The sequence below is a fragment of the Centruroides sculpturatus genome, unplaced genomic scaffold (genome assembly GCF_000671375.1).
Source record: "Centruroides sculpturatus isolate CEXI.00-Female unplaced genomic scaffold, Cexi_2.0 scaffold13, whole genome shotgun sequence".
NCBI lineage: Eukaryota > Metazoa > Arthropoda > Arachnida > Scorpiones > Buthidae > Centruroides > Centruroides sculpturatus.
The window spans coordinates 1,135,987-1,152,833 of NW_019384405.1; the positions used below are offsets into that span (position 1 = coordinate 1,135,987).

General features: G+C 40.9%; 1 protein-coding gene across 1 annotated transcript; it reads right to left on the reverse strand.

The window, feature by feature from the left end:
* Positions 1–1,691: 1,691 nt before the first annotated feature.
* LOC111618793 (nose resistant to fluoxetine protein 6-like) lies at positions 1,692–16,286 on the reverse strand. The gene is made up of 16 exons (XM_023360363.1): positions 16,031–16,286; positions 11,635–11,864; positions 8,546–8,642; positions 7,859–7,955; positions 6,544–6,626; positions 5,412–5,591; positions 5,096–5,189; positions 4,927–5,019; positions 4,533–4,698; positions 3,985–4,064; positions 3,149–3,271; positions 2,937–3,057; positions 2,730–2,837; positions 2,398–2,476; positions 2,181–2,323; positions 1,692–2,099 (listed from the first exon to the last, which is right to left on the reverse strand). Exons 1-16 carry the CDS (start codon positions 16,284–16,286, stop codon positions 1,962–1,964), a joined length of 2,088 nt encoding a protein of 695 aa, XP_023216131.1. The 3' UTR covers positions 1,692–1,961.
* Positions 16,287–16,847: the final 561 nt, after the last annotated feature.

Genomic DNA, 16,847 nt, shown 5'->3' on the forward strand with positions numbered 1-16,847 from the left:
AACGGTTTATGGATGCGTCCCGTTGGCCGTCGTCTCGCGTCCGGGGAGGGAGGCCGCAAGACTCTGTTTGGAATTTCTATTTCCGCTTCTCCTAGGAGACGGTGGAAAAACTCGCTTATCCCGAGTTATTGCTCTCCTGTTGATTGAACGGAGTCCTCCGGGATTATTTTACTTAAGTATAAAATTTTAAGTCTTGGGGGAGGCGCAGAAAATCGAGCGGGAAAAAATCGGGAGGAGAATTGGAACGTTGCAAATTGGACCGGGTCCGGTGGCTTCCCCGAAGGGAGTCGCCTCCTCCGAGCGGCGGCGGCGGCGGCGGCGGCGGCGGCGCGCCGGCGCGGCGCGAGAAGCGGGCGTACCGGGCGGTGGTGAATCACCGGACCCGGAGGACCGGAGGGTCGAGGTCGTTTCGGTAGCCGGGAGTCGACGGACCGGGCGTATCCGCTTGCCGTTAAATAATTAGATTTAAATATTAACGGGGGGTTTCAATTATGCAGCCAGAGACGAGGGGAGAGGCCGCCCGCCGGGTGGCCGGCGATATTAGCGAGCCATCAATTTTCCCGCCACGACAATGCCTGCGGCCGAAATTACATCCTAAATTTACCGGGCACGCACAACAATCTGAGGACTGCAGGCCGACAGGAATCTCGAGAATGCCGCGCGCCGGCCGACGACGTCTCTCGGACGCCTTTCATTAAACGCCGCCTTAATGACGTCGGGCGATTTTTAACGACGTCCGCAATTGCCTCCCTTTGATTTCCGGCCCGCTAATTGGGCGCGGACCGCTTCCCCGCCGCTCCGCGCCTCCGCCGACGTCCCCATCCCCCGCGCCGCCGCCTCCATTTCCGTAATAACACCGATTGGCATCACCGATTACGCGCGCCTGTCGTCGTCGTTAGCCACCGCGATGACAGAAGTCGAATCCGGAGTCGCTGTTCGCGCCCGCCCGTCGGCGCGGTGGAGCGTGACGCGCCGCGGCTTCCTTTTTCGGCCGCTCCGCCGACGGCGCGCGCCGCGCCGACGCGGACACGTGACGCCACGTCTCTCGGGACAGGCGCGTATATTACGGTAATGAAACGTCGGTCCGTGTCCGCCTTGGGCCGGTGCGCCTCCCCTCTCGACCCCGAACTGCGCTTCCAACGGCGGGGGGGCGCAAACGGGTAATGAATAAATCACACCCAAAAGGATTTTGTGCGGTCCCCGCGAGAATGGGAGTGGAGAGAAAAGCATTGTACAAACGTAATCAGATAAATTGGCGAGCGGAAAATTAATCTGCGCTCGAATGGACTCCGGCCCGAAGGCGCTCGTTACTCGGGGCGAGGTCTCGCGCCGTCCGCCGCTACCGTCCAGGCCGGAAGCGGGCCACTCGGACCGGAAGTTCGGACGCCCGCCCGTCTGCGGAGGCGTCGCGCGCGTGGGAGGACGACATTGAAGCGGTCCCACGACTTCCCGTCGGACGGACATTCTCGTTTAATTGCCGTCTACCGCTCTACGCCGATTTAAAGATTCTACGGCTCCTTCGCCCCCCTCCGCCGTTCTTCCTCTAGTAACTTCTTCTAGGTGCACTTAATTGACAAAGTCGTTTACGCCATTCTCCAGCGTAAAATCGGTCGCGACGCCAAGGCGCAGCCATCGTCGCGCTCTCCACGCGCTTTCTTCTCCGTGCCGGTCAAAACAGAAATTCTCGAGAAGAGAGTACGAAGAATTTATTTCGGTACAAATTGTCGGAAAGAAGAGACATTGAAATTTGCGAAAGAACGGAGACTTGGTCCATTTTCTTTTTTTCCCAGTTGATAGAAGAGTGGATCCCACCATGTCTGTGTCGTATCCGTCTACGGAACTATAAAGGGTCCTCTGGAAATTGTAACGAGTCCGACACTGGTAAGTTATCGAAGAATCGAGAAGAGCAATTCCTCCACACCACGAGAAAACAAAAGACTTCGTTGATTTCCTTCCCTCTTCTACGATTCTTTTGATTCTGTCTTCTTCTTGGTGTCCAGAAGTACTCTTTCCGCGTTGGAGAAAGGCATTTCGATCATCAAGTGAAAGAAGTAGGCGAAGACGAACGTTATTACCACGTACGAGACGTAGCGATCTCCCTGTAAAGACAAGAAAACGTTTCGTCACACGGGATACGTATTGTACACGGTTACCAAACACTACCCAAGAACCGCTCTTACCAGCGTAATGTAGTCGAAGTAGTAAGGAAATCGGATCCTAGACGTGTGATAACAGATGAGTAACGGGTGTAGCAAGTAAGCGGCATAACTTAACCTAGCCAGGGAGGAAAACGGTGACCAAGATAACAGATCGTTGACCAGTCCTGAAAAGAAAACGAGAAGGGTGAATTAGGAGATGTGGTTACCAGTACCAGCGCGTCGTTGCGCCGTCGCTTACCTCCGCGCCCGGTGACGCAAGCGAAACATATCCAGGCCACGGCCGTGGACCAGATATTTCTAAACAGTCCGGAATACAAGAAGAAAGATAAAATAGATTGGAGAGTTTAAAGGCGGGAAGGACGGTAGTCCCAGTTTAATCTGTGACCCCCGCACCGCCGAAACCTCCGGGGGAAAGGGGACGACGGTGGTCGTTCCACTTTTAATGCGCTCCCTTCCAAACGGTTTATGGATGCGTCCCGTTGGCCGTCGTCTCGCGTCCGGGGAGGGAGGCCGCAAGACTCTGTTTGGAATTTCTATTTCCGCTTCTCCTAGNAACAGTCCGGAATACAATACGGCTACAGGGCCTTCGTACACCTTATCCGTTCGGAAGCTCTGAACTCCAAATACCACGCCCGACATGGCAGCCAGGGAGACGATCCATCCTAACACCGCGTATATCTAACAACACACACACACAAAAAAAAAGGCTTTTCTAACCAGCAGGACACTCTCCGTGTGTACTTAGCATTAAACAAAGAAGAAATAAACGAAAAAAACCTTTGGAACCGGTGTTTTTCCTCGCTTGAAATATATATAACCGGTGGCCGCTCCTATCAAAAAAGCTCCGACGTGTTGGTGAGGCTTTATCAGTTGAAACGACACGTGTTTAACTATGGCGCTAGAAACGAAAAGATAATTAATATCGGGTAGACAAGGATTAGGATTAGGAGTCGCGTGGGACCTTGTTTATAAAAACAATTTTTACTTACTGGACTCCGTAACTGGAGTAGAGAGGAGCGGGGGGAAGTCCGTACAGCACGGTAAGGAGCATACACACGGCCATACCAGTCGATGCCAAAGCAATGCCTACACCAAGACCAAGCCAAAAACGTCTGAAAGAAAACACTGACGTTATAGAACACTTATAAAGGAAACGATCCGTAATTTTACACCGTAATAGGAGGGAAGGATTACGGAGAAATAAACACACAGATAAGGTTTTGTACTGTACCCCCTTCTTCCTACAGATTCACATCTTTCCTTCTCTATGGTTCACTTTTTACACACAGTTTGGGTGTATCTGGTGTTAACACCGAGTGCTCCATCCCCCCACTCGAAGGACCTCCGATATCTTCAAAATTTAAGCTCACACTTCACATTAATCGAAGGTGAAGTGCGAGCAACCGAGCTAATCTGAATAAGGCCAACACGGGGTAACTTTCGACTGCCGATAAATCGTAACCGTTTGGAGTTACGCGTAGGAGTGGCACGAGACGAACTCGCTATTTTTCTTCTTCTTTTTTTTTTTAGTACACGCCCATCTTTCGCCCTTTGTACATTATGAAATATCGAAAGTAGAACGACGGATGGCCGCTCGATCGATTATTTAAAGGTGGGAATCGGAGAAGACGTCGAGAGTTACACATTGTAACCCCGGAGGTTATCATCACCGAGTCACGCAGTACTCACTGATAGATGGGAGATGCAATCGTCGATTTGGAACGGACTAAGAGGGAGGAGGAGCGTAAAGTAAACGGAACGAACTGGTGACGTATAGAGAGAAGTGTTTCCATTGAAAACGCGAGTGGGGGTGGAGAAAGTTTACCTGTAACAGAGTTGAAGCAGCGGTACACCAATAACGAAGAGTTGCATCAAGCAGGCCACGTACCAGGTGTGGACTAGGCACTGAAAATAAAGAAAAGCCATTGTTAATTATCATCTTTTGAAATAATAAACCATTTAGGGGGGGTGCCACGAAACTTAAGAAAGTCCTTCAGTAAATTTAAAGTTAGTCTTTAGCCAAGGATCTTCCATTCTTTATGGGAAGATTATTATGGATATAGGACAAGATTTCGTAAGTTTTTGCTACAGTACTAGGGCCTACGTTACGCTAACCACCCAAAAATTTCGAAAGAAAACCGATAGATGGCGCCACGCCAAAAAAATGATTGTCCTGTGTAGGAGTAGGATTCCTATATTCCTTAGTTCTAAATTTGATGCATAAATTTCTATTGATTTTTTTCGAAATTATACGCATTTAAAATACGTTATATTCGTTGTAAAGGGTAGAAGAGTAACCCTTAAAATGAATGGAGTATCGAAGTATGGAGGATAGACACCGAGATATCTTCGTACCATTCTTTATCCACTTACCATATCCTCCATTGACCATAGGTTTTGTAGAAAGAGAAGGTTAGTCCAACCGTTGCGCTGGCAGGCCCCTGCCAAATATTCCGAATTCTCCTTCCACAGAGGTCCATTTCCCAGACGTGGAAGCAACAGGGTCAGGGCTATAGTGGCCCACATCGAAGGGCTCAATCTGAAAGGAAATTTGTAATTAATTAAGTGTCCATTCCCGGACGTTGACACGTTCCTCCCGTGTGCCACATCTCTATCCATCTTTCAATGCGTTGCAAATTACACCATATTCCCGATAATGCCTTAGAAAACGGGTATTTCGGAAGGAAGCAATCTTCCTTCCGAGAGGAAGTAGGAAAGGACCCTCTTAGATTGCAAGAGGAATGTTTGGAGCGATTTCAATATTCACCTCCATAACTTCCGCAACAAGATGGACAGAATGTCGATCCGATCTCCATTAATTTCCAAGGATTTCCAAGTGGAATAGGCGCAAAGGAAGCCGCTAGAAAGAAAAAAAGAAGAAGAGGAAAATTAAAAGATGTTTTAAGTGTGGAAATCGGAAGTAGATCGAGGCCTACCTGATGACGAAGAAAGTATCCACCGAAGGCGATGCATTGTCCAACAAAGCCATGATCGGGCTCCTCGATATCTTCAGATTGCCACTCAGCGGTTCTGTGGTAAAAAAAGCTTATTTTTTTAGTGTTTGACGGGAAATTAGCCAAGGTATATTTTATATTTTCGACGTAGATTCGCGTCATTTCCGTTGGTGGAAGGGGGGTGCGCGTTTTGAGATTTTGGGAAAGTAGAAGTCGACGACCTTCGTCGGATACGTAATCCTACTCGCGGAGAGAAGAGAGGCGTGGAGAAACAGAGAGGTGGAAGCGATATACTTACTGAAGACGGTAATTTGATCGGGGTAAGCCAAGAAGAGCGAGTGCGACAGCATCACCCAGAGGAGCGAGATGACTCTCATGCCGTGGAAGCATCCAAAGGTTCCGGCTCGACTGGTTGTTTCTGCCACCTCCTTAGCGTTAGTATAGAAGGAAAAGCCTCTCAGAATTCTTCCCGTCTTACCTGAAAGAACGAGAAGAGTTTAGAAGAGAGAGAGAGAGAGCATCCCGAGGCGCGTGTTCCCCCGGGATCGATGCAGTAATCCGATATCCTCGGTAACAGGAGACGGCGTCTAAAATCGGAACCGCGCGCCCGGCCACTTACCACCCCGCGGCTTCCTTAATTGGATATCGGTCTCCTTCTTCGACCGGAAAGGATTATCACTCGGGGTTGTTAGCGCCTTCCTTCCTCCACTCTCGCTCCGATTCCGATCTCTAAGTCGACCAACCGGAGTCTACCGGCTGACGAATCCCTACGAGGAACGACAGGATCCCTTTTTACTCCCACAAATAACTAAATAATTGCCTTACGTATCCTACGTAGGATCCTTCTAACCCTATGGAGATCGAAAAAAGGAGAACAAAACCCCAGCCGCCCCGCAAATCTCCTTTCTCTTTTCGAGGATCATCAAGAGGACTTCACGGTGTTTGTTAATTGTTCGATGTTATACGAAATTTCTCGTAATTTATATTACCAAACGTCCCGAAAACTTCAGGAACCATTCCTGTACATCGAGAATTCTCCCATTTATGGGCAATTATATTCGCATACGTTACTCGATAATCCGAAAAATTGTATATTAAGTAATTAAATAACCTGTTAAGGATTAAGTTTGATGTTGTATGTCCTTTGTATTACGAATACGTTAATAAAGAAAAAAATTATAATGTTTTTAAGAGGGAATTTGCATTAATATATATTCCAATCTTCGCCATTCTAATTTATTACTAAAGATATTAAATTCATATATATAATAATAAATCCTCCCTTCAAGTCCGAAGCGACAGAAGGGCGTCAGTTATTGGGATGTTTTCTAGATTCCTGACGGAAAAAAATCCCGAAATTTTAACATTTCGAGGGAAAAAAATAATGGAGATTCCCTCCTCTTACGTCTTCATTAAATATAGGGACTTACTTCGATTCAGAATATCCCTCGACGTGCAAAGGTCGATGAAGGTCCCGACCAGCACCAAGATGACCACGGATGCTAAGAAACAACTGAAAGAAAACAAATGACACGCGAATTTAAAATAAGTCGATGGGGGATTTTTTTTTCTTTTGTAAATTCGCGTCCAGTTTCTAAGAACTTGGCGCCTGTCGGAAGTTAATGGCGTTTTGGGAAGCGAAAATGAAGGAACTGACGTCTAAGAGAGATGGATCAATCGAAGAGCGGAATCGATGACACCCGGCGGTCGACAGGGGTGGGGATTACCACAGTTTATAACGGGGAAATTACCGCAGGGTCGATTAGATCCCCCCGCGACATCGATTCGGTCTAGAGGATTAGAAGAAAAGAGGGCCCACGCGCGGAAGACCCTTAACGTTTTAAGCCAGCGGAACCGCTAGTTGACCTCAACATATGGGATCGACAATGACCCGTGTTTCGTTCGTCTACTGTTGTTGCGGTGTACGAGAAGGATCGAGTTTTCCGACAGGCTTCGCTAAGCACGTGGCCATTATTAACACACCCTCGCCCTCGATAGAGTAATTGGTTTGGCTAAAGAATAAAGAACGGAATCGCAATATTTCAATTCGGGCTTTCAAAGATAGGAGATTGCAATAAGGTCCACGAAGTTCATGGAAGATCCTTTAAGGATTTTCTAATCTCCTCTTAATCTCGAACGTTTAACCAATTAGAAGATTATTATAATTTGGCGCTAAAGAATTAAAACGTATCAAACGAATGCAATTAATCTTGGCTTTTGGTGTGCCTTTCGAGCGGCATCGATTCGGAATTTTATTCCGTAGACTGGGAAAAAAATGGCGACGACGTACTGTACTTATTGGCGCTCGTTTCAAATCCGTCCAATCGGCGCGAAGTATTAATTTCGTTCGTCCTTCCCCCCCTCCGTCGTAAAGGGTGTAACGAACTAAACCCGTTAATCGGGAGGGTGGAAGGTAACAATGGGTTGCATCCGGTGGTTAACCGTTTGAGTGCCGAGTAACTTCCGTCTATCGCGGGAGTGTCGAAAGCGAAAAGAGAGAGTGGGGACGAGTTTGGAGACGATCGCCCGTCGACAGGAGGGACGACGAAGCTCTTATCGGACGTCAGGATTAAAATAAAAAAAAAAAAAAACGATGGGGTACTTTATTATAATTAAAACGGAGCAGGAAATGACTACGCCGTCGACGACCTTTTCCCGTTCTTCCCTCTCGGTTTGGCACGTGCTGCAGTTTCACCCCGAACTAATAACGGCACGGAGCGGAACATTTGCAACGGAATTACTCACCAGGCAGCAATTTCCCAGGACGTAAGTTCTCTTCCTTCCGATTTCTTTTCGCAATTCACTCTGACGACGTCTAACGGCAGGGAATATTTATCCAACACTGAAACAGAAAATACCCTCTCGCTTCTGAAGGTGAAATTTTGACGTTTATTCCGCGCGGAAATTCTTTACCATAAATAACACTTTACTGGCACGTGGGCCTATGCTACGAGCTCTTTTTTTATTATTATTTTTCGAAGCGGCTCTGAAAAAATCTTTTCTTCAATGGGTTGTATAATATTTTTATGGATACCAAAGAAGTGGAGGGAAGGTTTTTCTATCCATGACTTTCTATGGGTATTAATACGGAAATTTATCGAATATTTTTGAGTTAAATGCGCGTAGATCTTCACTTTTTTTTTTCTTTTTTCCACTGGGCGCACGAGGGAAAAAAAAGTAATGGAAAGTGAAAAAGGTACACGTAAATTACCACCGTCGACCGGGTAACGAGTGACGACGACGACTCGCCACCAAATCGATGACGGTACTTTCGCTACACTTCGTTTAAAGTACGCGGTTAGGGAGTGCACGAGAGCACGTTTATCGGCTTTAGAGTAATTAATCCAATTCTGAGCTCCTTGGCCAAAGTAAAATAAGTAACCGAGAGAAAATCGGAAGCCGTATCTCGTTCGGTGTCTAAATAACACTTACCGGAATTCGTCAACTGCAAGACGTCTCTGGTGTTACATTCAGAAGGAAGGCACAGGCCGTATATAATGTTGGCAACTTCCATGGGACGGTAGTCGTACTGGAAAATAAAAAAAAAAACGAAATAGAATTTGCACGGCAAATCTGGCAACCGTGAATTAACCGGGATTTCTTAAACTGGCAACGTTTTCTTCACCTCTTTTCTGGTGGCACCAGTGCGTAATCGTAGCAAATTTTTAACCGACGATTTAAAATTATTCACGGGAAAAATAAAATAAGATAAAATTTGAAGAACGATGTAGAAATATAACATTTTTTTTTTTACAATTGTTTGCTGTAAACGAGCAGGTGTGACGAATCTATAATGGCGTCGTTTACTTAACTGTTGTAAAGCCGCATATACAGTATATATATATTTAATAGATAGGTGAGAGCACCTACCTAACTCCTCTGTAGTCGCGCTGCTGCTTCTTTGTAAAATCATAGGCATAACGACCGAGATCGACCGTAGTGGTCGATGATTCAATTTCTTTACGTGGGTTTTCTTCTGTCGCCAATCTAACAATAGATATCTCGATGACACGAATAACCGAAATGTAAGAGAAATTCGAGTAAAAACCGAAAACCTTCGTGTCTACGGGGTTACTTTTAAACTAATCGCGAAGGTTAATTTCGCGTCATTGCCATTTAAATCTCCGAAATGAATCCGTTTTTCAATCGTTCTTAAGACAGAAGGGTACTGTACGTAGTCTTAGAAGACACTAAAAAAATGTAGATTTTCCTCTAATGCCAGTAACGAATCTTGGCCTCTTTTGCATATAGAAAGGCTCATCTCATGCAAGATTCAATGGGAAAGCGATTCGTTAACAATGCAAATACACAGGCGATAATACTGTTTATTCATTTTCCCAATTGTGTTATAATATACTGTACTTGTTTACCACGTTGCCTTCTGGTGGCGTGTGTGTTAACCAATAAGAGATTAAACACATAATGTACAGAAATTACCCAACGGTTAAAAACACTAGAAAAAAAAAATAGAAAATTAAATTAAAAGTAAATTAATTTTTCTACCAAAACGCAATTCTTTGCGTGCAGTGCAGAGTCTCGAATTTGTTATCGGTATTATCGTCGTGACAGGGGTGATTAGATACATCTAGCGCCATCCGGTGGAACGTTTAAAAATTAATAGAGATATTCGAAAGGTATCGGTGATTAAATGTTACGTATAGAAAAGTGATAGACGAGCTAATAAAAATTATAAAGATGTAAAAAAATATTCAAAATTTCTCATTAGAAAAGTATTGACAATGCAACGAATGCAAGAAGGGTGTAAAAATATTCATCAGTTCAAAATAGTAAGCGAAAATTGTTTGTTAAATGTAAAGGGTTCATCTGTAAGTTGTTAATGGTGGATATTATATATAGTTAATGGGAGGGTAGTCATTGATTTCTTCAAGAATTCTTCGTGTAAGTGAAGTAGAAGGAGAAAATGAATGGCTATACAAGTCGACCCCCCTATAACACTGTTGATAATTCCGTTTTATATGAATTCCATGTTGTACGAGTCACTTAGATTTTACAAATACGTGAGCCGTTCACAGCCCGGCACAAGAATTTGTAAAATCTAAGTGACTCGTACAACATGGAATTCATATAAAACGGAATTATCAATAGTGTTATAGGGGGGTCTACTTGTAATCTGAAAATGAAACACAGTTATATCATTGACACGTGAGGTACGATTCACTTATCATGCAACTTCAAGTTCCCAATTTCTTTCTTTTATACAATTTTTCTTCTTAGTAGGTTATCTAATAAACCAATTTAGCGCTTAAATAGAGGGCCACAAATTAAAAATAATTATATAATGAATTTCGCTTACATATGGGGTATTCGAGAGTCCTCAAAATGTATAAATATTTGTGGTCCATTTTGAGGAATCGTGGGAATGTACAGTACAATTATGACGCTGTATGTTCTATAATCATAGATACATCTGTAATCATTCACAATTATTATAAACAGTAAAATCGACTGTATGAGGTGGGAAATAATGCTGGAGGTGTTCCAATTTAAATAAAATTAACCGAATTATTTTCAATTAACGTGGCAGTTTCCAAGAACTTATGGACAGAACTCAGCCAAAGATTCTGAGCTTTTCTACGATTTATATTCAATGAAATTTCATTGAAAATAATTGTAAAGAAGCACAAAATCATTTGTATCTTTTATAACTGATAGCTTGGTGGCCATTTTCAAAAATGGCCGCCAAGCTAGCAAATTATAATAAGTGTTGCCAGACAATCGATATATTTATTTCAAAATATTTTTAGAAGTTATCCTCAGTATTTATAATTTCATTAAATTCCTCTTATTCATTTTAATATTGTTTCTAATCAATAAAAAATTAACCGAATTAACTTTTTATATAATAAATACAATAAATCTTCGCTTATACTATTTAATATTTCTTGAAGAATCGCCATTTAGGAAGACGTCGTAAAGCGAGGATTCTCTTTCCTATAGGTTCAATGTTATATATTGAGATTACGTGCCAAAATACTGCCTTTTATAACGTCATAATTAAACATTTATACTAGTTGTAAAGCGAGCGATCCCGAAAAGAAGTATGGTGTTTATGAATGAAGAATGATTCTAAATCAATTGTTTTTAAAACTTACCAAATTTATTACTAATATTTTAATATATCGGTGTAAAGTCTCTACGAATAGACTCTTATAACACTGATGGAACATACATTGCGGTATAGTTTGTAACTTACCTTGGGGTTCTTTACTGTTTATTTCTACTTCGCTACAAGTTAAAGCTATAGCAATAACTAGATAATCAAATTATAATGGCGTTAATCTCTTAAAACTTGCTTTTCTGCCAAAGTTGAATGCTCAGAGATGAAGTTGCAACTCAAAGAGATTTCATAATACCATTTGAATACATTTTTAATCTTTGGAAAATCCTTAATGCCTTTACATAAATACTGTATATTTCCTCCCTTTTTTTTTAAATAATGAGAGTGATACCTCGACAAGTATAAAACTTAATCTAAATTCAGTAAAAATCGAAGAACTCACCAGCATCTCGATAGGTACGTCAGCTGATTGTGCACCCAATTCTCTGAAACTTTCGTGTTCTTCGCTAAGTATCACCTTCCATTGTAATGCCAGCTTTATGGAGCAATGCTTTCCAGTAAAGTGAGTCTTCTCTGATTTAGCATCCACTCTGATACACTCGTCATAGGAACCAAGTTCCATGAAGGATCCTTCCATGAAACCGGTAGGGATCTTTCCAGTGGCATCTAACACTGAAGAAACGAAACCATCATATAGTTTTCGACTTGTAACCGTAAGCCACGTTGTTCGAACGGAATTAATCGATAAATCGCGTGTCTGTCGGAAAATTACGTGTCAGTAGCATCTGTGGCATCTGCACGAAGGGAACCCGAAGTCTGGCACATGTCTATTAGTTACGGTTCAACAACGGCTTTACAACGAAAAGAACATGCTACCCTATTCGCTTTCACTCGAGAAAATGCGTTGTTTCGTACAGACACGTCTACAGATTCATCGAATTATTTCATTTTCTTTTGCTACGAATCTAAGTCTGAATCGGTTAATACCAGATAATGAATCATCCAGCCGAAATATGTTCGAAAAAGCACTCGATCGATCATCGCGGTCGATCGATTGCCATAAAAATAACATCCAGGGTTCATCTAATATCGTTTCGTGCCCTATTCTCGCGTAATGACACATAAGTTAAAAATCCTTATACTCTCTCTATATTATCATCATTGATATTGTACTTATGCTAAAATGTTCCTGCAATACAGGGCAATTTCTATAGCCTATACTATAGATAAATTTCAGCTTAATCACTGCCTTTTTTAACAAGTCAGAAAGGTCATAGAGTAGCTAGCCTTAATACACACAAGTATTATCTGTACTTAATAAACTAAATACAGGAAATATATCGTGAAAAACCCTTAGAAAATTGATATAATTTTACCTCTTTACCCTTCGAATTTTACCTTAAAACATTATTTGATAAAATCGTGTGTTTAAATTTTATATTATAATATAGAATTTGATATAGATTGAGAAGAAACAAGCGTAAAATCATAGTAAAAATTTACATATTTGGAAGGTTAGAACTGACGTAATCAAATTAATGTATGTCTTGTTTAAAAGAGTGACGTATGTTACTTCCACACTTCAATAAATCTTTCTTAAGCAACATTTAGGAATGTGATGAGATCCATACTACTAATAGAAGAAGGAAGAAGGAAGGAGGAAATAGGAAAAGAGACTTAATAAAACGTGTAAGTAATGATTATTATCGATCAATATAGTAAATTTGTTTGATATTTGAAATAAAAAGTAACTCAAGAATGCAAATTAGAATTAATTCTGTACCTTTAAACAGCCAAGTAAATACAGTAATTATAGATTGGAAGCAATGGGGACGAAGACGAATGCTTATAGATATCAAAATGATATAAACTGAGCGGGGACATCCGAATTCAAATTATATAGTGTTGTAGAATCACTAATATAATGCAGAATAAATAGGAATTTTAACTAATGATTGGACTAATTAAAGGTCCGAGTGGAAAATACAACATAGTAATCCATTTTCTATCAATTTAATTGGCTTCTAGAAACCCGTCGTAAAGCGAGTCATTGTATTTCCCATAATTTTCTTAAAAAATGATCGTGTGAGATGTGTTTTAACGCTCATTTTAAAGAAAATTATATCAAATGCCATATTTTATATTGTATTATATACACTTAAAACGCTTTATTTCCACGAACGAAACCTCGTTTTATGGCACAGATCGTACGAGAAATCAATGGCTCGCTTTACGACGAACTTCCAGGAAACGATTAGATCGTAAAATGCTACTTTGATCTTCATTTAATTGATTAAAGTAGCAATTAAATTCTATAAAGAAATAAAAAGAAATAAATATTTTATGATAAAAAGCTAAATCAAACCACAAGCCAAAAAAGTATTTTAAAATTAAATTTTTCATTAAAAAAAAATTAGACGATAAAATTTACTAATCGATTACTTCAATAAATAATCGATTAAAAAACATATATATTTGCTACACGTGCGTTGACTTACGATAGAGGGCGCCACGTGTCATTTATCAGGCGCTACGTGGCGACCTCTATCGGATATTTCTGAAAATATACGAGTAATTGTTTGATCTTAAACGTTGACACATTTGAACATTGTTTAAATAGATCACGTTTCATTCTACACGTGCAAACGTTACATTATTCAACTAGTAACGTTTATTATTTAATATTCAATTACGTTAATATTACATTAAATAAACATTTCCACACTTAACAGCAACTCCTATATAAAATATAAAAAACGTAATAACTCCTGTGTTTTTTGTCGAAAATTTCTGAAATTTTGCAGGGAGGTTCGTGTATTAGAGGTATCAATGCTGTTAAATTTTGATGGTCAAAGGTCAACGGGTTGTTGAGATATAGGGGTGTCGTGTGTCGTATCCCGATCGGAGTCGGACTTAATGAAGATTTTACTTGTTATTAGCATTTAAATTTTTAAAATAAAACTCATCAAAAAAGCTTTTTGACATTTTATAATATAAATCTTTTAAATAAAATTCATAACAGATGGCGCCACACATCATTTAGATTCTTTTTCCAGGAAAGTTATGCAACTCGTCGCTGGATTTTTCTCTTGGCAAGCTGAGGAGCTGTTGAAGTGATACACGTAAACTAATATAATTCTGTGTTTTTTGGGGAAGAGGAAGCATCAGCTATACGAAACACTAAAAACACAGTTTCTGGCATGGACGAGAGAGGTATTGTTACAACGAATCCCGAAATATACAAGAAAAATCACGTGGAATCTTCAGCATGGATGAAGGATGAAGAACAATATACCAAATCGAAGCTTATTAAAGATAAGAAGAAACCGCTGAGAAATTTATTAAAAAATAAGGTACTGCATGAGCGGTGGTATAGAAATATAGTACACTAGCAGTATCGGTTGAACAGAACAGATCAACAGAAGTATCGGTTGACACTACTTTATTATACTAATAAAAACCACCATTCTCTATCGATTCTACGTCAGATACAACACCAGGCTGTCAGGTTTCCAGAGTGTTAATAAACACTACATTGGAAGATATGGAAAACTCAGACTGACCAGTGGCCGAGTAGATAAAACCACCGAACACTGGTAGTGGGTTCGCGCTTGGCCAACGGAATAACCACGTTGAATTTTTCGGGTTTCTTCACATCTGTAACACCTAAGTACAGACAAGTTTCTCATAGGAAGCAGAATGCCCACGCGTCGAGTTACTGACATCAAATAAACCAAACCGAAAATTCAGGATTTAATGATAATTATTTGACAGAAGGTCAAAATAAAATAGATCCATTCCGAATAAAGTCTGTATTCTACGAGAACAGAAGATAAAATGGACGAAGAATCGTAAAAGACAGTAGATGGATTAAGAGTAAATGATGAATTATAGTTTGAAGAGGTGTATACCAGAGAGCTTCTTCAATTCTGTGGCCTGAAATAAAGATGAGAACGGGATTTATTTTTTCAAACACTTTCTTCACACGTTGCTTTTGCTCAACTGTATGCACCCTGAAGTGAAAATTTGTGTTTCTCTGTATTGTCATAACACGAACATTTTTTTTTAATATGATTGCATCTGGAACAAAACTATTCAGAGGAACTTGTTTCAGTTTTTTAGGGTAAAAAATCCTATTAGTTTTAGGGGAAATTCCAGGTCTTTTCTTCGCACTGAAGGTTGTTAACGAAATTTTTCTACGTATTTATCAGTTGTAGAAAATTAAACACGCATCAAGTCGAAAGATCAAGTGGTGACTCATCACTGGTGAGTACCACATACATTATTACGTTATTTTCGTGAAAAAAATTAATTGTTTGCTAAATTTCGAGGAAAATAATGTAATAATGTATACTTGATTAGTGTTTAACTTCCCGTTTGCTATTAATACTTGCATAACTTCTATCAATACAAGAGCATCGCAATTACATTTGCATTACCAAAAAGGAGAATTGTGTTGATATTCGCGGGTTTTTTCGGCCATTTTTGCAGTTTTTAATAAGTTATTTTGCTTAATAACAACGTAGGATCCAAGCTACGACCCAATTAACCATCGGTAATCCGGCACTCTACAGGCCCTAATGATGCCGGATTAGTGATGGTCAACCTGTATTTAAAATAGATCTGATGGAAGAATCAGTTGTCTAGTGTGCTTATCTTTTCTTTTTCTATAAATAAAGGAAACTCGTGGCTTCCAAAATTCTGGGTAATTTAAATCTGAAAGGTGATTATTAATTAAAATTTAGGATAAACACAGGATCGATACAACGGTAATTCCCGAAGATGCAAGAAAATAGGAAGAATTGCTTAAAGAAAACAAAAAAGGCAAAGTAACTTACTCTGCAATGCCCAATTTTGTTGATTCTGTAGACCTAATCCCCATTCCCCCAAGGATGATTGGCAGCGAGCAGATATATTGTAATATTGCTCCGTACTCCTGGAGAATGGTAACAACTGGCGAGCCGCATTCTCGGTTAAGCTGTTCAGTAAAGGTTGCAAAGTACCCCATCTGAGATTATCCGGGGATTTGGCAGCAACCGAAATCCATAAGCAGCAGCAGCAGCAAAAAAACAGAACCGAGATGTCCACTGGCATATTTAAATCTGTGCCAGATCTTTCCTTACGTTTAAAAAGACGAAGCTACTACAACTGCGCCCTCCCTTTAAAGTTACGTCGAACATACGACACCCGCCACTAATACGTGGCCCATTTATAAACGGGGTTACTCGTATCTAGCGATGGCCCAATTTAAGTTTCGGTTTGGGCGGCCCTCGTACTTACTACTCGATTCCTGCATCTACGAGTAACATTAGGTATTTGTGATCTTAGTGTTTATCGTCCGAATAGGTCGACGGGTGGTAGGACGACCCAATTCAGTTTGCAGGGTTTTCTAACGGTGCGTATAATTGGAGCGAATGACGGAAGCGTAGTTCTGCCCTTCAATATTTTAAGTTCTTTGCCCTTGATGAAAATAAAACAAGAGACGTGCATTCGTGCATTTCTAGACATTGAACCCCTTTTCTATTTTGCCTCAATTGAGCCCTTCTGTATAACTTTCGAATTAGCTGTCTGTTGAGAATTTCGAGGACCCTTGTGTTTTTGCACCCGTTGCACCTGCCTAGTTATAATACTGATTACCTTTCCTTAATATATAAT

Bases quoted from the DNA above. Each gene is read 5' to 3' on its own strand.
- LOC111618793 (XM_023360363.1), bottom strand. From the start codon at position 16,286: ATGCCAGTGGACATCTCGGTTCTGTTTTTTTGCTGCTGCTGCTGCTTA. The intron at 5,020-5,095 runs GTAGGCCTCGAT...TTTTCTTTCTAG, and splicing joins GATACTTTCTTCGTCATCAG to CGGCTTCCTTTGCGCCTATT. The intron at 2,100-2,180 runs GTAAGAGCGGTT...TTGTCTTTACAG, and splicing joins ACTTCGACTACATTACGCTG to GGAGATCGCTACGTCTCGTA.